The 24,503-nt window shown below is 39.7% G+C and overlaps 1 protein-coding gene across 9 annotated transcripts in view; it reads right to left on the reverse strand.

Annotated features, from left to right (window-relative positions):
• szt2 (SZT2 subunit of KICSTOR complex) overlaps window positions 1-24,503 on the reverse strand; it is a 122,390-nt gene that overhangs the window by 33,476 nt on the left and 64,411 nt on the right. For 8 of the 9 annotated variants that reach the window (XM_053635903.1, XM_053635901.1, XM_053635900.1 and 5 more), the window contains 10 exons: window positions 19,528-19,698; window positions 18,672-18,863; window positions 17,201-17,388; window positions 16,549-16,715; window positions 13,860-13,957; window positions 13,478-13,610; window positions 11,527-11,654; window positions 10,049-10,096; window positions 6,932-7,053; window positions 4,993-5,175 (listed from right to left, as the gene is read on the reverse strand). In XM_053635903.1, the coding sequence (XP_053491878.1) occupies window positions 4,993-5,175; window positions 6,932-7,053; window positions 10,049-10,096; window positions 11,527-11,654; window positions 13,478-13,610; window positions 13,860-13,957; window positions 16,549-16,715; window positions 17,201-17,388; window positions 18,672-18,863; window positions 19,528-19,698 (1,430 nt within the window). The remainder of the gene's footprint in view (window positions 1-4,992; window positions 5,176-6,931; window positions 7,054-10,048; window positions 10,097-11,526; window positions 11,655-13,477; window positions 13,611-13,859; window positions 13,958-16,548; window positions 16,716-17,200; window positions 17,389-18,671; window positions 18,864-19,527; window positions 19,699-24,503) is intronic. The other variant, XM_053635904.1, reaches the window with a different exon arrangement.

Consider the following 24,503-nt stretch of genomic DNA (forward strand, 5'->3'; position numbering starts at 1 on the left):
TTTCCCGCAGCAGCGCACTCCGTGACCTCGGAGTGTTTCAGATGTGTTTTATTCATAGAAATGCATTTTTCACCGTTGTGAAGTGACCTCACTGATTGGGGTTATCCACAGTGATGTCACAGACTCAACTAATCCATAATGAAATTCGTTATTATCGATAATTACTGATTTTATCAATTACTTGTTGCAGCCCTAATGTTATTTAAACTAGTCAAGAAAAACATGCTGCATCTAATCCCAATTTGTCTTCTATTTTTCTTAAGAAAACAGGAACCTACAGATAAAATCATCGACAACTAATATACATTATTTTCTATTTATATTTTCAGCATGCAGCAATTGGCTAAAAAAAAAAAAACATGACAGATGAAGTGATAAACAGCATGCTGATAAGTAGCCAAGTTTAACGAAGCTCTTAAATAAGCAGTTACTGTATGTCAGGTCTTAGCCTTTCTGTTTTATTTAAAGCACAAATCAGGGCATTATGGCCAGACCAACTGTTGTGTAATTTTTTTTTTTAATGGAATTGAATGGTTCAGCTAACGTTACCTAGTTAGCGTGTCTGTGTTTTGCAACAATATTAAGAAAACAACAAGGCAGGTTCCTGTATGACGAGTACTTGATAATTTCTGCAATTGTCTTGCAATGGTATGTCAATTTTTGTACCACACATTCACGCTAACCACTCAATTCATCGCATTCACAGGTCACTAGCGGGCATTCCTATCTTTAGTTTACTGCCAGTTGCCATATTTTCACTGGTCGCACCAGGCTATTGCGATATCCACACAAACAACAATATCCATATACTTTACGGACTAAAAATGTCAATATTCTGCTGCCTATCTGATGGTAAAGTGTTGACGTACCCAATCGGAACAGTGAAAAACATCAATACATCAGCCTGTAGCAGCACAGCAAGCACCACTGACTAGTTGGGAAACCACAAGTACGAATAGATATGTGGAGCCAAATACTACAGCTAATGTTTCTAAGTCGATAGGGAAAAAAGAATCATAAGCGCCACTGAACTTTGTCATGTTGCTTGAGCCTTCAAATCACTGACGGTTGTGTTGCCGTCTGTCGCCATACATTTCCGGCTCTAACTGAGTCGCTGCTTGTGTGAACACGGGATTATTAATGAGTCAGCAATCGATGCATGCGACAGAGATTTGTGTTAAGTAGCTGAAAAAATAGCAATCTTCAGTGTCGTATTTAGACCTATTAGACATATATTGGACCAAATTGACCTAAAGAAGTGTATATACTATTTACTGTAAGTTAATAAACAGCACGAGTGTTTTAAATAACACAAACACAGTCTGAAAGAAAAAATATATATAACTCCTGTAGGCCACACTTATTTCAATTAGAAAGTGCTGGAATACTGATATATGTTTAACCAAACTATCATTAATTACAGGGGGTCCCAAAAGTATCCACACTCACATTTAGCAAAATGCCTTTCAAAATTTTTCAGACTTGGTTAATACAAGGTTTTGTTTTTTTTCAGAATGTCTTAATGCCCTAAGAAGAACATATTGACATGGCTGGGTCGGGAAGCCGCTGCAAGGTTGCGATGGACTAACGGGAAACATGGCGAGCACATCACACATCACTCTGCTGCCAAACTTATTAACAAAAAAGTGTTGCAGACCAACCGAGAAGTGAACGTCCACAAACATCCACTGACGAAGACACCATGGGGCCGACGTGGTGCTAGCAAACATAGCCCCCTATGTATGGAGACTTTTGGGACACCTTTTGGGACAAAGCTTTTTCAGAATTTACACTGAACATTCCACTTCAAATTCCCCCCAAGGCTGACAGTATGATACTACAGTTGTCATAAAATTATACAGAAGCTATATGGAAACTTTTTTACGTGCCTGAGACAAATAATCTAAACAATATCCACCCTGTCCAGCTATTATCTAGCAATAATTATGGGGCTGGACCTAGTTACTACTGCTTTTAAATATTTTACTGTTCTCAGTACTTTCATTACATCAAGTGCATACAGGATAATGGATAAACAAATAAGAAGGCACACTGAGAAACCCAGATAAACAACAGAAAGATAATGTTGCATGTGAGGAGCTGGAGTGATCCTATCTGAGACACACACACACACACACACACACACACACACACACACACACACACACACACACACACACACACACAAAGGCCTAGCAAACAAAGCAGAATCAACAGGAAGCTGACTGGGACAGGTTACAAAAAGAGGGGATGAAACGAGGAGTGAAGAACAGAAGATGCAGTACAGGAAGTGCAGCGAGGGATGACAAACAGAGATAAGAGAGCTAAACTAGGTCAGCATTATCTATCAAAGGCCAGAGAGTAGTGTATCAGACGCTACACTACATCCAATTCGTACGCTCAGATAAACACAAAACATCAAACACATTCAAGGTGAAAAAGCTTCGCCTTCTGATAGAACAGATCCAGGGTCTAGTAAAAATAGTCTCCCGGCATCCGGGCTAAGTGTGTATCTTCCGTCTGACATAACATGAACTTAACTTTGTATCATTGGCATATTCAGGTCTTACTGGGGAAATTCCCAATAAGACCTGAATATACCAATGATACGGAGTTACAAGGATGGCAGTAGTTATGGTTGTGGCTTTCAGGGGTGAAGGGTGTTTGGTAGGTTGGGGGTTGGACTAGTATGGGCTAGAACAAAATCAGCCCCAGTCTCGCTTCTTCATAGCATTCGGTGTATTTTTCTTAAGATCGTTGGTAGTGTTGTGTCTCCACAAAAAAATCTAAAATAATCTGCTTTAATGAATTTGGTAAGAGCAAACCAGATGTGGATGCCAAACATGAAACCTTATATTGATGTCTTTCAATCTGTGGAGTAAAGTCGGTAGCACATTTATACCAGCCATCCCTGGTTCTTCCATGCTGAAACGCATCAGCACGGCGTCACGGAAAAAAAGTCTGACTCGGTATGCTGCAAATACAGCAAGTGTTAGGCCTGATTTACACTTCTGCGTTCATTTATCTCCTTATCGTCACCGTACTTACACATAACGTGACGTGTCCGTGAGGGGACAGAAAATTAATACTTAAATGAACGGCTCACGTTTCACGGCAAAATCAATGAAAAGTATCATAGTCAAAAATAACATAAAATATATGAGATGACAATTCCAATCACTGTATTTTCCAGACTATAAGTTGCAGAGGGTTTTATTTACCACCTTAAAGTTATACCTTGTTTTAACTATATAAAAAACATGAGGATGGATTTACTCAATCGAAAATATATACCAAAATTAGATAGAATTTTTAGGTGAATCTTTTGAATTCTTTTTCTTGAAACATCGCAAAAAAATATCTGAAATGACAACCATTTTTCTTACTTTGAATGTGAAAGATATAAATACACTATCAGAGAAGCCTAGTGTCTTTTATTGCTATGTAGGCCTGTTTCAATTCATGAATGCACATATCACAGTTCCATTATCGCATGTTGTTGCCATATGGCAACAGTTACATTTACCATTCAACAGAATACTCAAAATATATAAACTGGGTTAAATGGCAAAAAATAAATGTTAACTTATCTCAGCGTTTCCATTTTTTCCCTTTACGTTGTTTTGCCTAAATATTGAAAGGTTAATCAAATTTTGAGAGCCTTAATGTGGTGACATATGATTGCAGAAAAGGAAGCGCAAACAGCACTTCCTGGTCATGTGACATGGCATTCTTTTTATGTTAAAGTTAAAGCCCCATTTTTCCAGTTACAGAAAATTGTAGTTTTGTATTATTGCCAAAATATTTTTAAAAATTCTATATTTTGAAGCACGTGTTAGCTTTCAGCCTCCCCAGTTCGCCAAAGAAGAGGTAACTACAAGTAATTAGGAGCAGATGAAATAGATTGAAAAAATTAGTCGGGGTTTTTTTTTTTCCCAAATTCATTTATAGGAAGATGTTAGTATTCAGTGCAAATCAAATTTGATCTTAACATACAGTAAAAATGAACACACCTAATCTTCATATTGTACATTGTAAACATGTAAAAAAAAAAAAAAAATTTATATATATATATATATATAGCACTGATATTTTCTGGTCACTGTAGCAGTGCTGAAACTGTCCATGTTTAAAATTGCTTATATCTGGTACTAAAGGGTAGAAGGGAGCTGACATATAGATTGTGTGTGTGTGTGTGTGTGTGAGAGAGAGAGAGAGAGCATGAAACACCCAACAAAAACTTAAAAACATAACTATCTGTTTGCAAGCATAAAAATAGACCATGACATCTGATGCACAATCTTCAGAAACACCTGCCGTCTCAATCGATAAAAAATAAAAATGTAATAAAAAAAAAAAAAAAAGAAAGCACACAGTGACAGATGCCACCAGGTCTATTCCTGCACAGCCTTCCCGAGTCATGTAAACAAGTTCAATGCAGATTTCTTAAATAAATAAATAACTAACTAACATGCCTTGGGACAACACTCCACTGGGTGAGGATGCGGTGTTAAAGGTAAGCTCCTAGTGTGTGGCGCTTTTTAGTCGCGACTCCCCCACAGAGGTGACAGCTGTCTAATACACTCATGTCAGCCAGCCTCAGGCACTGCCAGGAGTTCAGTGTCAGGACACACTAATGTGGCTCCGTATGCGATGTCTCACACACGCACACACACTTTAACCGAAATTTATATACATTTATATTTATATCGTATATGATGAGCTACAGTGGACAAGAGAGCAGAGTTTTAATGAGCTTTAGCATAAATGCCATTAAGTCCATTCTGACACAGAAGATGTGCAAGCAAAAAGAATAATTTCATGACAAGTCGTCAGATAAAAGGACGACTAAATTATACACGTATTTTAATTGTATACGGATTTAACACATGATGCACTGGTTATGTAGTTTTGAATCCCTAATACACTTTTTTTTTCTTTTTGGAAAAGATCTTTCAATGAACACGACTCATCAGTGTGTAGAACACCAACCTGTTTCAGGTCTTCATGTGTAGGTGTGTCAGCAAAGCAGTAATGGTGAAAGAGGCCCATTTTCTGGGTAAGGAGGCAGCTGATGGTGTGAGCTCGAGCATTCTGCCACTGCACCAGTCTCACCAGGTCACGACTCAGAGATGCACTGACATCCACCGACCAGTTATAGACGTACACACTCAACTACAGCCAGAGAGAGAGAAAGAGAGAGAGAGAAAAAAAAAACCACAGTGTAACAAGTATACAGAGTAAGATGTCAATATGTATTAACACATATTTACATTCTTTACATTTACAGAATTTGGCAGACGCCCTTATCCAGAGCGACTTACATTTATCTCATTTATACAAATGAGCAATTGAGGGTTAAGGGCCTTGCTCAAGGACCCAGCAGTGGCAGCTTGGCAGTGCTGGGATTTGAACTCACAACCTTCCGATTAGTAGTCCAACTGAGCCCTTTTAACACAGATATGTTTACTGAAATACTTATTAAGCCTCTACTACCTTTCACATTATGTGTGTGGGTGTGTATGAATCTATGTACAGTGGTGCTTGAAAGTTTGTGAACCTTCTGCATAAAAGTGACCTAAAACATCATCAGATTTTCACACAAGTCCTAAAAGAGAAAAGAGAACCCAATTAAATTAATGATACAAAAATATTATTGTTGGTCATTTATTTATCGAGGAAAATTATCCAATATTACATATCTGTGAGTGACAAAAGTATGCGAACCCTTGCTTTCACTATCTGGTTTGACCCCCTTGTGCAGCAATAACTGCAACTAAACGTTTCCGGTAACTGTTGATCAGTCCTGCACATCGGCTTGGAGGAATTTTAGCCCGTTCCTCAGTACAGCTTGATCTCTGGGATGTTGGTGGGTTTCGTCACATGAACTGCTTGCATCAGTCATACATTTATGACTTTATGTGACATAAATAGAATGAACATAAAGCAGAATCTTCCACAACATTCCTATTGAATTAAGGTCAGGACTTCAGGACAGGGGTCAAATACATATTTCCCTTCATTAAAATGCAAATCAATTTATAACATTTTTGACATGCGTTTTTCTGGATTTTTTTTGTTGTTATTCTGTCTCTCACTGTTCAAATAAATCTACCATTAAAATTATAGACTGATCATTTCTTTGTCAGTGGGCAAACGTACAAAATCAGCAGGGGATCAAATACTTTTTCCCCCTCACTGTATCCAGTCTGTAAAATCTCAAAAATGTGTGCACAAAGTATTGACTAAAGGTGTGCCAATAATTGTTGCACACCTATATTTAACAAAGATATTTTTTTGATAAACCTGTGTTTTGTTTGCAGTTGTTTGATATCCATGAGAGTATATTTTTGTGAATTTTTTTTAAACAAAAGATCAAAAGGTTAAACAATAAAGAAAATTTTTCACAGCCTTCTTTGCTCATATTTACCAAGGATGACGATATTAGTGGAGGGCGCTGTATGTAATTTTGGATCAATATTTTTTCTCATTTGTTTAATTGGGTTCTCTTTGTCTACTTTTATGTCTTGTGTGAAAATCTGATAATGTTTTAGGTCACATTTATGCAGAAAATTCTAAAGGGTTCACAAACTTTCAAGCACCACTATGTTTTTCATGGCTTATACGTTTCAATCTAAAGGGCTTAGGGTAATAACATATTGTAAATAGTGAAGTTGACTGCATAAAACATTTTTTTTTTTAAATAATGAAAGCAGATTTATGTTAGGTTTAACGTTTCTTTCTCTTATTTGACCTGAGTACTATCTAGGTCAAGGTTATAATTAAGATATATTTATATAAATTAATATATTTTTAATATATCTTAATATATTTTTATTTCAAGTACAAAAACAGCAATTTGCCAATGATTTCAATTTCTTATTTATTAATCGAACGAAACGGAGCACCTTCTTAGTCACTTATCCCTCACCTTCTTATCCACTATACGCATGTGCAAGAACCTCTGGCGTGGCGCCACGCCCTTCCAGGCCTGACCAGGGCTCAGCCAATCACTGTGCTCCAATGCCTCAAACCTCTGTAGACCTTTATGAGCTAAACAGAGACAGTGAGAGATAGAGAGAGAAGAAGAAGAAGAATGGAAAAAATAGAAGAGGCAAAAAAAAAAAAAAACAGAGTGAAAGGCACAGCATGAAAGAGGGAGAAGAGAAGAGAATAGAAGAGAAAACAAGAAAACGATAAATGATCTCCACTGTATACTCCATTGTACCTACAGTTGCTATCAAAATTATTCAACCCCCATTGCAAATCAGGTTTATTGTCAAAATTTACAGACTTTCAGCTGTTTGCAATGAACAAATAATAATATAAAAAAAAAGCAATTGAAATAATTCAACACAATGAATGCTTCAAGGGGTTTCCCCAAATTCAACTGAAAATGCAACTTATAGTGACTTCTCCAGTCTCAAAATTATTCAACCCCTACATGGCAAGCATTTTTAATACTTAGTAGAGCGGCCTTTTACTGTTATGACCTGCTGCAAATGAGATGCATAGCCAGACATCAGCTTCAGCGTTCCTGAGGAATCTCAGCCCATTCCTCATGAGCAATGGCCTCCAGTTCAGTAATATTCTTGGGTTTGCGTGCTGCAACCGCCTTCTTCAAATACTACCAGAGATTCAAGTCAGGTGACTGTGATGGCCCTGTAGAATCTTCCAGGACGACTTCTACAACGAAGCCTTGGTGGAATTTGAGGTATGCTTGGGACCATTGTCCTGTTGGATGATGGCATGGCATGATGTTTTCTCCTAGAATTTCCTGATACTTCAATGAATCCATCTTGCCTTCCACACAGTTTCCAGTGCCAGAAGATGCAAAGCAGCCTCAGAGCATCACCGAGCCACCACCATGCTCGACTGTGGACAGTGCTCTTTCTTTATTCTTCTTCCTCCAGACGTACCGCTGATCCATCGTGCCGAAAAGTTCCAGTTTTCCAGTTGCTCCACAGAACAGAATCCCAAAACTTCTGTGGCTTATTTATATAACTTTGAGCCAACTTTTCTTGTGCTTTTGGGTCAGTAGTGGTGTTTGTCTTGAAGTTCTGGCATGGAAAGCTTCTGCATTTAGCACGCGCCTTACTGTGCTCAATGAAACCTCAGTGCCTGTTGGCACACAACCTGCCTTCTCAGAAATCTGGTTACAACCATTGATAGCTTCCTTGTTCTGCCCCATCCAGGTATTTCATTCATTTTCTGCCCCTAGCCAGTTCAGGTATTTCATGGGTTCATGGGCAACTAATGAAGCCCTTGATTAGTTGCATTAGTTAAGGGGCAGTGGTGGCTTGGCGGTTAAGGCTCTGGGTTACTGATTGGAAGGTCGGGGGTTGGAAGGTCGGGGTTCAAGCCCCAGCACTGCCAAGCTGCCACTGTTGGGCCCCTTGAGCAAGGCCCTTCACCCTCTCTGCTCCAGGGGGCGCTGTATCATGGCTGACCCTGCACTCTGACCTCAACTTCCTAACATGCTGGGGTATATGAAGAAAAGAATTTCACTGTGCTGTAATGTATATGTGACCAATAAAGACTCATTATCATTATCAGGTGTGCTTGAGACAACACCGGCTTTGCATATTTGTGCCACTGTGAGAGATTCTATTCAGGGGGTTGAATAATTTTGAGACTGGAGAAGTCATTATAAGTTGCATTTTGGGAAACCACTTGAAGCATTCATTGTGTTGAAATATTTCTATTGCTTTTGTTTGATTTGTTCATTGCAAACAGTTGAAAGTTTGTAAATTCTGACAATAAACCTGATTTGCAATGGAGGTTGAATAATTTTGATTGCAACTGTAAATCCCCTAATCATGCCCCGAATGTGTCTGTGATTAAAAGTGCAGTGTGCTGTGGAGAGGAAGATATGTAGAGCTCATTACTGCCAAGATTAAATCAGAAATAATTTTCATAATGTCCACAAAAAGAAGGACCTCATCGGTTCTGCCTAAGCCCCTACATCACTGTTTAAAGAGTGTGTTTGATGAAACACAGCTCTGACCTCACAGGCACCCTTCAGCTCAAGAGTTTCACCTGTTCCTATTATTTTTTTACCATTTAAACACTAAACACAAATGCCGGGGCTGCACGATAGGCTCAAAATATACTGTAATTATACTGCATTATATTGCACTATACACCCGGGTCCACTACACACAACTCGTTATATTTAATCAGTTATAAAACTCAGCCACATCCCTATTACTTCAATTTCTGAAGTCTGAAACATTCTATTAATATATTCTTCTTTTTTTTTCCCTTCGAAAAGATGGCATCAAATATTTCATTCAAATGGTAATGTGCACACTGTGCTTTTTAATGTGCGTTGTCATTTGTTGCGTTCATGTGTACTTGCTTGACTTCATCTTTCACTACACAGTTTTATTTCCTGCACATACCCTCATATTGTTGTTGCATCATTACAACATGTAAGTTTATGTCTGTGGCCATATAGTACATGATTTAATCTCATCAATTCATGTCCATGCTCATATAGTACACAATTTATATGTATTCATTTAAAAAAAAAAAAAAAACCTTGTTATATCGTCTTCCATCAAAATGACTTTTGCCCACTTCTAAATATTTCTGTCTTTTTCACTGTCACTTGGCATGTGAGGATGATCGCAGGTTACAAGATTATTACAATGTATTTTATCTCAGTCTGCTCCTACTACCAGCTAACGTTCAGAGAAAATTCGCTGAGGCACTTGGAAATGACACCATGTCAAATATGCCACGTCAGGACCCTTATATTACTGAAGAATGATGTTGGAGAAATATGGGTGGGGAAGTGTGTGTTCGATAACTGACAGAATAAACATAGTTCTTGATAGCAGTCCACATGTATATAGATATAAAGACATATAGCTTCATTTTATCCAAGAGCTACTTACTTGTATGTATTGTTGTAGGGTGTGTGTGTGTGTGTGTGTGTGTGTGTGTGTGTGCCTGAGCGTGTGTGTGTGTGAGTGTTAATGTGTTGCCAGGCAGGGCATCAGTGTTGATGCCTACACTGACTCTGCACAAGTGTCAGACTTACGTGTGAACCTACTAAGCACTGCGGGGTTTTCCTCATCTGAGCTCTCTTCTGTGGGCAAACAGAGATAAGCAGACACACTGCATGGCAACTCTACTACACACTGCTAACGTTATATATAGACAGAGACGCACGCACACACACACACTCATGCATTCACTCAAGTGCCAACATTCCCACATTTGCCTTTCACAAACAGCCAGACGTCGCTTAGTATATGACTAAGACATGGACATAGCACATAGAAAAACATGCGTGTACACACACACACACACACACACACACACACACACACACACACACACACACACACACACACTCTTAGACCTTTTCCAGTGACACTGGGACAGTGCTGGTTCCAGAAACGTGCAAAACCTTTGCACACTCCATTTTTCCACCAAAAATATTTGCTATTAGTTGTTTGTTTGTAAGAAATTTAATATATCAATATATTTCTCCAAAAAAGGGGAACATATTCGCAAGGCCCTATTTTCCCCTTATATTAAGAGAACTATTGTGTGAATTGGGAGGGATTATGTGAAATGAGTCATAAAATAATGGGGGTCAAAAAAAGCTTATACTTCAATACACAGTTAATTGACTAATTTAATAAACAGAACTTTAAACATTCCTCACTGTTAACATAAAATACGCATACAACTCTTCCTTATCTACAGTATTAGTTTTCTATTCATATTTTTAAGCCACAAAGCACCCTAGGGATATAGTGTGCTTTCTCAACAAGTGAACATTGACACCCTAAGATTATAACTGGCTAAATGATCGCTATTATTGTAGGAATAAAAATGACGCAAAAACTGTGAGCTACTGGATCCCCACACCAGCATGGATCCAAGTTTGCTGTCTGAGAACTGGCAGTTTAATGGATAAAAATTCACAGCTCTGGCACTGTGCTGCTGGAAGGTGAAAGGTTCTGTAAAAGTAAAGCGCGCACACACACACACACACACACACACACACACACACACACACACACACACACACAGAGGGAGAGGACGTACACTAGAGCAAGAAAACAAGACGTGAAAACCACACGAGCAGAGAGTAAATAGGGAAAGCGGTTTTAAATAAAGTTAAAATCTTAGCAGCAGAGCAAATACAGTGCAGTAAAGCAAAGGCAGGCAAGCTAAAATCTCAAGAGCAGCTGTTTGAGAATAAATGTGTTCCTCTGAATAGTCAGTTAACCCTTTCATTGTTTACTAATCACCCAATGGAAGAGAGAGAGCATGATTACTTGATTACTGCAGCGAACCCCGTCAGCACACAGCTAGCTGAAGGATCACAAGATTCCACATACCGCATACATGCCTTATATGGTCACATTAGAATTATAGGCAGAAATGAATCATTCCTCAATCGGACATTTGAGAAATGTGCAATTAAATAGTTGGGGAAGGAGGAGCTGGGGGAAATCCCTCTAATTTTAGGGACTAAGTGACCAGCTATTTGTTTATTTGTACCTGGCTCCATGCTGTAGTGCCACTGCTGGAAGTTGCGGCCAACGACGATGAAGTTCCTGGTGGTGGATGGAGGATGACTGACGGGTTGGAAGTGTGACAAAGGGATAAAGAGGTCTCCATGAGGAGAACTGCATGAGACAGGAAGAAATATGACTCCTTAGATTATGAAGGAAAATTACAGTATCCTTATGCACTAAAAAGTTTCATTTGATCGAATTAAGGTTCTGTCCTAAACACTAGAATTCAGGAGTAGTTAGTTTTCTTCCTAGAACATCAAATAGCCCTAATGCTAAAACACATGCATCAGAATCCATTCTGAGAGGTCGACTAGAGGTCGTAACTCGTAATTCCCGATCCCTGACGTCCTCTCAACTCCTCTCGATGTTAAATTGCTATTCTGGAACTCAGGATGGTCTGAACACAGCATCAGCAGCTAACAAAGTAGCACTTCTTATCTTTAAATAGCTTATGCTGTATATACACAAGTAATTACTTTAGAACAATCAACCTACAGACATATTAGCTTGTGAAATCTGTAACAGTGATTATAAAGCTTGCTGTTTTGAAGAGGAAAATATAGATCATGCATCATAGTTAGCTTGTTGCTAACAAACGACAAACACTGAGGCGTCCGTGTTTTTCCCTCACCTTGTAGCTCGAACGCACAGAGGTAAAAAGTGACGTACTTCCAAGCTTCAAATTCCCCAAAACAAATGCAGCTATAATCTTTGTAAAGTGTACTCTCAATGTCTGTCTGTTTTACCCATAGCGCTTTGCAAGAATTGATCAGTTATAAGGTGGCTGTGAGTAGATAGTCTAACATTCAAACGATTATACGATGAGTAGCTAGAGACTATGTTTGAGTGAAAGTGACCTCTGGGTTTATATGATGCAGTATCAATGCGCTGGGAGTGTAACACAGTGCCACCATCTGAATCTGTTTAGCACTTCAAACATCCATTGCTGTAGGGATTAGGATTTAAACTCAAAGTGGGAGTGGCCTAAATCCATTTAAAATAAATTAAATATGAACCTCAGCACACTGCCCCAGAAACCAATACCTCCAGCATTCCACAATTCCACAATAGCAGAAATTAATGCGAAATCAAAAAAAAAAAAAAAGTCCGCAATATTCGAAGGAGCTTGCAATTTTTCAAAATTACAGTAGATTTTCTGCAGATTTAGGCCAAGACACATCATGTGACATCATCACAACGCGCATTCAGTCAAAGCCCTCTCGAATTCACATTCGTCGAACATAAGTACAGCTAAAAGGTCTCATTTACCAACAAACAGCACTACAAACGACCGTGCAAAACAATTTTGTGCAATCGCAATTTTACCAAAGTAGTTTTCAAAAAAAAAAAAGGACCAAAAAAAGTTTTTTAAATTCCCAAAATATAAACAAAGCAGTAGCCTAATTGATCCCACTGACACCCGGACCAGTCGGTTACTAAGGATGATGTAAATACAAGTACACAGTCTCACGCGTTCTTGTTAACATTGCCTTCACATCTGATCGCTAGCTTGTGCTTACATGAAAGTTAAAACCCCTCCCACTCGCGCAAGTTTTTTTTTTTGTGTCCGATGGGATCCTAGACCCAATGCATACCTCTAGTCTCAGCTAGATGCCCTGTAAACCTTTCCGACATGCTTTAAAAAAAACAAGCACGCCTCCTAATCGCATCTGAATTTCATTCAGTATAAAAAAAAAAATCCGTTCAATATGAATAGAGCATTTTATTAATTTACAGATTACAACTTTCCTGATGTGACTTCAATATGAATAGGACTTATTACAGTAAATTCTACTCCAACACTTGAACTTCTAAGACTTGAACACTCCCTTGTGTAACGCATTCTTCCATCATTATTCAATAATTCAAGCCCGAAACGTGTTTTGTTTAATGTAAGCACTAGCAGGACAACAGAAAAGTTTTCCTCTCTCTACCTGGTCCTTTCAAAAACCTTCACAGCAGTGTCTGGGGCTAGAGACGACACCAGATTCACCACCTCCATTATGATGGAAGGAAGGAGGAAGAGAGACGAGATTTCAGTTGTGCAGTGCTGGATGGAAGGACAACCTGAAAAAAAGAAAGAAAGAAAGAAAGAAAGAAAGAAAGAGAGAACGAGAGAGAGAGAGCAAGACAGAGTGAGAGAACAAGAGAGAGAGAGAGAGAGAGAGAGTGAGAGAACAAGAGAGAGAGAGAGAGAGAGAGAGAGAGAGAGAGAGCGCAAGAGAGTTATAATAATTATTGCTGTTAATACAGCTAAAACAATAACAACAAAAATGGCTGCTCAAACACACCATGTACTGAGAGATCGAACCTCACCTAGTCTGGCCATGTAGATGACCCACGGCTGGAAGGAGGACTGATAGAGAGGGTGAAGAGTGCCAATGTCTCCCTCCTCTAACTTAGTCACATGACGCCTGGAGACAGAGAGAGAGAGAGACAGAGAGAGAGACAGAGAGAGAGAGAGAGAGAGAGAGAGAGAGAGAGAGAGAGAGAGAGAGCTTCAGTTACAATGTTTGTAATATTTAATACTAGAGATGCACCGATGTAGGTAAAAATAAAGGCTATTTTTCCCGCTATGGGCTATCGGCCGACAGTTTAAAAACATCCGATGTTCAGGGCCGATTATATCCTGTCAATCAAAAGAGGGCGGGAAAACACATCGATTTCGTGCTGTGTGTAAAGACGATGTCTCTTGTGTGGAATGACGACAAAACTGCAGTTTGTAAGCTCTGTAAGCTCTGCACTGCTAAAATTTTACACCGGACGCTGCAGCAGTGAAGCGGAGTTTCGACGTAGAGTCTATTTTGTTGTTGTTGTTGTTGTTGTTGTGCTGCTCGAGCTGAATTAAAGCGCCAGTACACCATTGAAAGATTTAAATAAAGATGAGTTGACAAAAAAGTATATATATATATATTGCACAGAAAAATATATTTGTAGAGTAGTGTATTTCATATCCAGTTTATATATAAACAAGTTTATATTATATATTACCAGTTTAATGTTCAAAGATGAAGTAGAAATGCTTTTGCTTGTGGTGAGTGCATATGAGTCTAACAGGAGGTTTTTTTTTAGATTTCAGTCAATGTTAAATATTAATTAATAACCTTCAATAAGTTAATAAATCTTACTTTAATCTTCAGAATGGAGTTCATGTGTTAATGTTAATTAGAGTGATGTGTTTTCTGTTCATGAGACCAGTTACTGTCAAACAACTTGTTGAAATGGAGAGAGTAAAGTTTTTATTTGCATTTCTTTCAGAATTGTGAAGTTAATTATTATTCATTTAAAAGAAGGCAGAAAAGGCAGAACTATCGGTATCGGTTTCGGCTGAGAAATTTAGTATCGGTGCATCTCTAATTAATATTTTTTCAAGTATGTCATTTCTGTTGTACGTGTGGCTGTATTTGTGTGCGTATGTACATTTGTGACTGTATGCATGTGAGTGTTTATTAAGACTATCAGAACAAATGGCCAGATTATTTGAACTGTCATAATACAGTACCAAGTTTTAGGAGAACTTCGCCTAATTACACTGTTGCTTGATGTAGAAAAGGAGCTCTGAATAAATGCAGGTCATTAATAGTATAACTCTTTTTTATAGGTTTTAAATAAGCCGTTCATTTTCTTATTCATTTTCCTTCTTTTATGAATTCAAATTCGAACGATATTTGCCCTTGATGTTGTATTAAATGCAGTTATTGAACTATTTCCATCAGGCACTTATTGTGGCCACTGCCTTCAGTGCAATAATGGACAGATTTCCACATCAATTCCAGGTAGCCTTCCAAAGCTAGCTAAATATCAGCAACATTACTGTGGATAAATAAATGAAAAACTCTACTCTCTCCTGACCCCTTCTGCATTCTGATTCTCTACTTCTGGTTGGAGTTCTCATCAATTAGACATCATTCGCTGCTGCTGACGATGGCACCACACAGACAGCCTAAATATCAGTGTGATTACTTAGGATGGTACCACTTAAAACTTAAAAAACCATGAAGACGGCTTTGGGCTGCAACTCATATGAACAGTTTTGCACTCAAGTCTCCATCTTTGAACGGTTGACAACTTCAACAAAATAGACTTCTTGTGAAAACTATAATGAATTTCCTGGTTACACGATTGCGCTCTTTGACCATGTAGTACACAGTTATAAAAGGGATTTATTTATAAATCGCACTATCCGGTGTCACTCGGATGAGGATTGAGGGTTCTCATTTGAGTCCGGTTCCTCGCAAGGTTTCTTCCTCATGTCATCTCAGGGAGTTTTTCCTTGCCACAGTCACCTCTGGCTTACTCATTAGTGACAATGTCCATTGTTAAAAGCGCCGTCGAAATAAAACTGAATCTAATTATGTGCTCTATGTCACACAATAAAGTTACACTTTATAATGATACTATTACTGACTGGAGTCCATCTCTTTTTATACACAGTTCATCAATGGAAAGTGATCATCACTAGGACTTCCACTCAGCAGATATTATTTAAGTATTAATTATTCTCAGCACATCAGCAACAGTGACATGGTAGTGTGTGTGGTGCTAGAAAGAGTGTATGAGGCACAACTGCACCGCTGGCGTCTTAATTTCTGTGTACTGACCCCTACTTTGTCAGTGTACATTACATGAGACTGTAGCTCATCAGGGTCAGTTTCTCACCACAGCACTGATGTCGGCTGGATATTTTGGTTGATGGACTTCTCAACTCAGAATGACTGCCAGTGAGGTGTTGAATTAAAAGCTATAACAATGCTGCTGTACCTGATACACTCATAGCAGCACCACACACACAATACCTTGCCATCACCATAGTGGTGTTATGGCTGTGACGAGAATGAGAGTAGCTCACCACCCAAATAACAGTTCTATGGTGGTCCCATTCTAGTGGCATCCTGTGTGCACACCTACAGTGTGTCTTTAGAAAGACGTGTAACTGACAAAGTGACCGGTGTGTGAGAGTAGATACAAGGTGGGTGTACCTAACAAACAGTTGGACCGTGTGTACCTTTGAGCCTGCTCCCGCTCCACTGCCACAGCTCGCTCATGACTCCACTGCTGTTTCACACTTTCTGTTTTGTGTCTCCGCCGTGACACACGGCTGTCCTCCGCCTTCTCTTGCACAATGTCGTCCGTCGTCTTTGGACTGCCCAGCTCTGACGAGTCTGGTTTACTCTAAACACACACAAATATTGAAATCTATGTATTGTATTCTGCCTCTTTTTTACTATTCACTTTCCAATATTCATATGTGGCTGATTATCATATCCCTACCAGTGTTATATTCTGCTCCGAACTGTCTGATCTCGTGGAGCATTTTTTTTTAATTTTCCTTGCAGCATTAATAAAGTAAGCAAGGATCTGTGTTTGTCTGGCAAACATTCTGTCAATCTGTCTATCAGGATCTGTCTGGCCATCTGTTTGTAGAGCCGTTTAGTCATTTCTATCTATCGGTATCTGCTTGCCTGTTTTTCTACCTGTCTGTCTTTCTCTCAGTTCTGTCTGTTCACTGAAGCCTCGGGAATTACGTGAAAGTAAAGCTGAAGGTCTATGTGTATTTGTGTGTGTGTGTGTGTGTGTGTGTGTGTTGGCTGTTACTAATGATACTCATATGATGCTCATTAAGACACATGTATTCAGCAAGCGTGTGGGACACCCACCAAAATTTCCCAGAAGCTCCGTCGCATGTTTTTTCCGGTGGGCGTGGTCGACTCAGGAGTGTTGGCTCCGGTCGTGGTGGTGGAGCTGGGGGCGGAGCTAAGCATTATTGGGACAGGGCCACTCTTGACTGTGGAGGCCCGTCGAGGGCTTTCTTTTACATCTTTACTCACAGACTGAGGACTGACGCCTGAAACACACAGCATTTTTCAATAAAGACTGACATTGACACAAGAGTAAGAAGAAAAGGAACATATTACATAAAGAGGATGTGAAGTAACAGTCAGGTCCAAGAGCCCACAGTATTTGTTAAATTACCAATGTACGTCTTCGTAGACATAGATAACTGATGATACAATTTTGTAAACAGCAACCTGGCCACAACACTGCTGTGATCTCTCCTCTCAGTAAAACAGCTGTCTATGTAATGTAAACGCACTCCCAAACAATGTAAACGTAAGGGATAATCCATGGCTAGGTGTGCGTTACACTACTTTAATGCACAACGTGGAGGCAAAGAACCACCCGATGCAATGCGGAGTGCATTAAAATCGTGTAACGCACACCTAGCCATAAATTATCCCACTTATACCATGGACACTTGCCAGCATTGACAAGTTAAAGCAGTCATTGATATTTGCAGAACAAATTTGACTGAAAGGATAAAAAAAATAACGATTATTACTTTATACGATTAGTTACTTTATATACGGGTCATTAGAGCTAGAAATCTGCCCGCTCTAATTCATACACAGAGATAAATTAGTGCGAGAAAAGTACATTTATTTGAATAAATTATAGTAAATAGTTATGAGAGAGAGAGAGAGAGAGAGAGAGAGAGAGAGAGAGAGAGAGAGAGAATTATCTGCGTCTGTGCTACTATGGTTGCAGTTGTTTATAGGCAGCCCATTACTTTAGAACAGTGATTAAACTGACCGGAACTATCTGTCGTACGTGCAGTTTTAACGGACACCTTCTAGCCAATCAGAATCGAGTATTCAGACAGACCATGGTATAAACAGAAAATAATGATGCTGGATCTACTGTTTTGTCCTGTGACACCAACCTATTTGTGCTGTGGTGAGTAAGTAAAATAAAAGTTTTACTTCACCACTTTAAAATTTCAAGCTATTGTATAATAGCTACAAAATATTAGCAAGCTTGATCAAATTCTCTGCAAACATTTAATATCGACATTTGCTTATTTATTTAGTTAACCAAGGCAGGTGACTAAGCTAGTATAAAATAAAACAGTATTACAGTATAACATGGACATAGTGGCTCTCTCTAAATGACCAGCACCTAACATTGCCTCTGTGCGTTCTCTGTGTTCTCCACCCTACGGCTGTGAGCCAGTATGAACACACAGTGTTTGAATACTATATTAATAAAAACTATTCTTGTTAATGGACTTTTTGAGGGGAAAAAAAATTTATTATTTCAGGTAAACTAATTAGGTCAGTGTCTTCTCACTTTTATTATTGTCTTTTTGTCCTGCTTCAGGGATGCAGAACGTCTCCAGACACAGCGGGTTTGGCAGGACCTTCATCTCCATGACGAGATCACACAGTGCGTGGCGCAGCGCTGAGCTGAGTTTCTCAGTCAGCTGCAGAGGGCTCACGTTCCCCTGCTCCCAGATATCAAACCGCACCCGTACTGTGTCACCTGAAAACACACACACACACACACACACACACACACACACACACACACACACGGGAGCAGGTGGGTGAAAGTGTTTATAATCTCTGAATATATGAACGATGGGCATATTCTAGTCACTATCTAGCATCCTCGCTCTCGCCTGTGTGAATGTGTATGTTTTCTTTTTTTTTTTTTCCACTGTTTTAGATGTACCCGTGTTCACTGTAGGTGTAACTTTAGCTGGAACACGATTAACTTTTCGCTTTGGCATTTTTAGTTCACTTCTACTATTACACCAATATTCACGCTTGGATCTTCATCGTAATGCCGGCGTAATAACGTAATCACGCCGTGACGTCATGACGTCATCAACCTTCCGGGTCAAAAAATAATAATTAAATAAGTAAGGAATCATAGCAGAGTAATGCCGGTACACCGGCCTTACGGGGATAACGTTTACATTGTAAATCCTCTATATCGGCCTTACGGGGATTTGGCATAGACGACCAAGCCGGTATATCGTCCTTACGGGAATAGATCAAAGACGGGCAAGCCGGTTTTCCGGCCATACGGGGTAAGAGGGTCAAGTGATATTTATGCAGATCTATAGAAAATTCTAAAAGGGTTCAGACATTTTCAAGCACCACTGCAAAACTAAAGTGAATCGAAATTCACTGTCCAATACCTATGCTGTGTTTGTCTGAATCCATTTTCACCACCGATGTGAGGCTCTCGAACTGCTCAGGCTGAAGAGAGATCGAGGCGGAGTCTCCTCTCGGTGTGCCACAATCATAAGCACAGAGATATAGGGGCCGATCCTGAGCATCCACGAAGGACAGTGCAATGCAGGCAATACCTGTAGAAAACATCACACACACACACACACACACACACATTAGAACTGTACTGTAGCAAGTGATTGAGTCTAGTGTAAGAGGCATTTTCTTTAATGCAATTAGCCAGCCAAGACATTCTGTGCACAAGGCAAAGATTAATGCTTATTATGCAAATGCGAGCACAAAGGCTTGTAGAAACATAGTGGGATCTGTAAATTCCTTAAACACAACACAGAAATTAAGTGAGAAGGCAGTGCTTATCCTGTCCACTATGCATTCTATGGAATCCGAGGAGATGATTTTCTTCACTGTGCATGAAACTCAAATCAAGTTAAGTTACGTACTATGATGCCTTTTCGGAAACACAAGTGAATCTATGGTTCGATCAGATCAGAGTTGAGTGTGGGCATCCGGTAGTGCGAGAGGGCAAACAAGTGAATATAAAGCCTTCCGCTTTCAATCTGGGAATAGCTGGAAGCCACCAAAGATTCTCGAGCATTTTTTAAAATAATAGTGCGAGACAGTCAGGGACGTGACTGCCCAGCTGATACAAGCGATAGCCATTTACAGAGCTAGGAGAAATTTAAAACATGGAAATAAAGGTAAGTGTTACTGCAGGATACAAACGACACCGACAACAGAATGTAAGAATTTAAAAACAGATTAAGCACAGATAAATACAGACAAACAAAATTGCGCAAATGCGCTAGTATCTTCGTAATTATTAAAAAGTGCAAAAGTGCCGATGTATGGGAATTGTGCAAAAAATAATCCGGTAAACACTGAATAAAAATGAAAAATAAAACTTTCTGGTATTATTGCAAAACAGTACAGTAACAGTTCAGTTTGAGGAAATGTAGAACAGTCCAAGTATTAATGTCACATGCACATATCTACTAATGATGTTGTACATGAATAATAGTGTTTGTACAGTCTAAAGGCTTAAGGGAGAAAGGATCTGTAAAAGTGGTCCTTTCTGCAGCGATGCGAAAGTAACCTGCTGCTCTGCGAGTCCACTTGTGCTGCACTTAGCTTATCACCCCGCAGCCTTGGCTGGAGGGTGTTAAAAGCACTTGAAAAGTCAAAGAATAACTCTCACAGTGCTCGCCGTCTTCTCATGTGCAACAGGCAGATCACAGCGTCCTCCACACCCGCTCGCGGTCAGTATGCAAACTGCAGGGGGTCCGGTGCTGTACCCTCAACCTAGGGCGAACCAGTCGAGGAACTATATCAGATATGAAGTCAACACCACTGGCTAGTAGTTTAAAACTACTGCAGGACGCTGCTGCTGGTACGCTGCCATCTTGAGGAAAAAAAATCGAATGCACCCGGCATTAACAGCACCTTTTCGTACAGTGCCGATAGGTCGAAAGTAGTTTAATAAGTTATTAGCCAGAATTTGCGGTTGCTTTTTTTGTTTCCAAAAGAACACAACCCTGACACTCCTGCATTCCAGGATGACGGTCAGGTGCATATCTGTGTTACACCCAGACTGGCCGGAAAAATGACCAGACCTCAGTTCCATAGAAAACTTATCGGGTTATTAGGACCAGGAGGTGAAACACCAGTATAAGCATGTAAATAGATGCTGTTATTAAGGTAAGCAGAGTCATAACCACGTGTTAGTAAAATAATGACATACTGTATGTCAGAAAATCATCACCCACAGACCGCGAATTTGAATACTGACAACAACACGGTCGTCTGTGGCCGAGAGTCCAAGAAAGCAAAATTGGCCATGCTCTCAGTGATTCTCTCCTGTCAATCAAAGCAACACTAGCTAATCGAGGGCTGTCTGTGAGTTCACGTACGCCGACAAGGGTGGATAGTGCTTCCCTCGGAGGGTGTTAAGCTGCCCTGTGATGCAGCCTGAGCAGCAGTTCAAAGATGTGGTTGGCTGGCTTCATGTGTCACAGAGGAAGAACATGTTGGCCTTCACCTTCTCTGGTGGGTAGCTGGTCACTGTCATATGATAGGGGACAGTTAGCTGGTGATTGGAAATTGGGTTTGATGCAGTTATTCCAAACAAGGAATATGCAACCAAATGTGAAGAGTTATTTAATTTCATTTACTTCAAGACTTATCTGTTCCTATACTTTTGTCCACAGAAAGCCACACATTGTGGCTGGTCTGATACAAAAGGTTCTATGTTTTGTATTGTTTAACACATCTAGATAGAAATACCACGAAATAAAATCCTAAACTCTCGTCTCATATCCATCTTTTGATCTCAAACTGAAATGGTTTTGGTGAATAGCACAAACAATTGAATTGGCCTTGCTGGTCCAATAGTTTCAGAGGGGGCTGTATACAAATACAGTTGAGCACAAATGGCATGGCGTGTCTTTTAATGCATTGTGTTGAAAAGTTTTTGTCTGTTCTAGTCTTCAATGGGAGACATTGTTTGTGACATAACATCAGTGCTGATTCCTTCCATACTTTTTTCGTCACCTGTACTGCACAACGAACGTTGTAATGCATGTTACCCCACGTTTGTACAGTGTGATTGTACAGTGTGCATGCCCTTATCACAAGGATGTCGGTCCAAAATACGAGGTGGGACACAAAAAATCCCTGGCATTGTTTAAAAAAAAATAATAACTTACAGCATTTCTCCTTTAATCCCCTTCAAAGTACTCTCCTTGTGATGTGATCCACTTGTCCCAGTGTTTCTCCCATTCCTGGAAACGTTTCCTGTAGTCATCTTTTGTCATCACGTCTAGAGCCTCCTACATTTCTTTGTTCTGGATTTCTTACACAGTGGTGAATCGGTCTCATTTTTAATTTTGGGAACAAAAGAAGTTGAAGGAAGAAGATCTGGTGTATACGGTGTGTGTGAGGCGATAACCACGTTGTTTCTGAGTAAAAACTCCTTGGTTCATAATGCAGAGTGTGCAGGCGCATTGTCGTGGTGCAAGATCCAGTACTGGGTGCACCACTTCTCTGAACATTTTCTCCCTGATGCGTTCCTGTAGACGCCTATGCAATTTCAATGTAAAATCACATACGCGTAGGGATTTTTGGGATGCTCAGCTTTCCACATGCCAGACCAGGAGGACGTGAGTGACGTGCCTCTAGTGGAGAGAGAGATTGATGGTTCTCTCACTCTGCAACAAACAGCTGCATTGCAACAGAAGTCAAGTTCAGTCTGTGTGTGTGTGTTTATCTAGGCTGCTGTTATTAGTGCACATCATTAGGACTGTGAGTCATGCTCCTCATATGATGGATGAGTGAGAGGGTCACGCACACCACCTGCAGTCCTCGCTCTATCTCTCCTCTTCATCTTCATCTCATCTCTCCTTCTCACCCTTTCTGTCCTTTTTTCTCCCGTTCTCTCTCAGCCTCACTCAATCACTATCTATCTCCTTTTTACACTTTCTAGCACTCTCTCTCTTGCAGTAGGACATGTATTGCTCACAACCCACACAACCAATAACTGGCCACTTCTCCTTTGCAACCACCGCAATGTGATTTTCGTGTGTATATGTGAGTGTACGACGGAAAGACGGAAAGAGAGAGAGAGAGAGAGAGAGAGAGAGAGACTGTGTGCTGTAAAGTCATTGTAATGATGGAGTGTTCATCCAAGCAGTGCGTCTTCGCAACTTTATTTGGTGAAAGCTCTATTTACCACACAACATTACGAGAGGCTTGATGAGGCCTGACTGGCTCCTCTGTGTCTTGCGTGCCCTCTAGGCAGGAGTGGGTGTTTCTCCAAGACTCATAAGGGCTGAAAATCTAATCTAATCTGTAATCACACCAATAATCTGACAATTATCTAATTTCAGTGGTTACTACTTTATTCACTGCAAAAACGACATCTTGGTAAGTAACAAAACAAAAACAAAACTTGAATATAGTCAAATGAATCTAGCATTTCTTATCTGAAGATCACACTAGACCAAACGTATGATTAATCAATCCTGTTTCTAGACAAATTTGAACTAATTGCAAGCTTGAAATAGTCTTGTTCTCTTGGCATACTACAATGCTTACTTGACATCCTACTACAACATCTTATCCTGAATTCACATCGCACATGTTCAGTAGGCACTACAGCACGCTTCAGTTTTACCTGGAAGACTATCAGTCAAATGTACATCCGTGTCACGGTAACATAGGGACAGGGACGGCCAAAGTTATGCCAGCTGTAATTCTATCACAGCTCCATAAAACTGCAGCATGAGACAGTGGGACAGTGTGTAAAAAAATCTATTAGTGTTTTTTATGGTTAACTGTGAGGATCACTATCACCATGCATCACCATGACACAAACACTTTTCTATGAAACTATGGTTAAAATTAACAGAGTATAGAAACCCAGTATAGTATAGTGTGATCGTGCTATTTCAACGGATTTATTTGGAGTTTATGCTTCACTTAAGATTATGGGGAAAATAAAACTAACATGTGGGTTACACACCTCTGACACGACCGGCACAGATTGAAACGCTTCTTAAATGGAACTCTAAATGCCACGTGTCGATTAAAATCAAGAAGTCTATTAAGGACACCTGGATTTTAATAATCAGGTTCTTCATCATACAACCGATATCGATCGTTTGCCTATGTCAGAGCATGTGTGCAACCATAACTGGATCTATACAGGGACAGCCTGAAGAAGGATCTATCTGCAAAGGCCTTTGTATCATAGGAAATAGCCTTGCGTTAACTGCAAAGTAAACTCCCACAAGATCAGAAAAATTTAGAAAACGCCAACACTGTGTGAAAGTGATGCATTCTGAGCTAGCAGAAAACTTCAACTTCTGAAGTAACGAATAGCAGATGAGGGACTTTCTTGTAAACATTTGCATGTGGCATTATATAT

Source organism: Ictalurus furcatus, chromosome 11 (genome assembly GCF_023375685.1).
Source record: "Ictalurus furcatus strain D&B chromosome 11, Billie_1.0, whole genome shotgun sequence".
Taxonomy (NCBI): domain Eukaryota; kingdom Metazoa; phylum Chordata; class Actinopteri; order Siluriformes; family Ictaluridae; genus Ictalurus; species Ictalurus furcatus.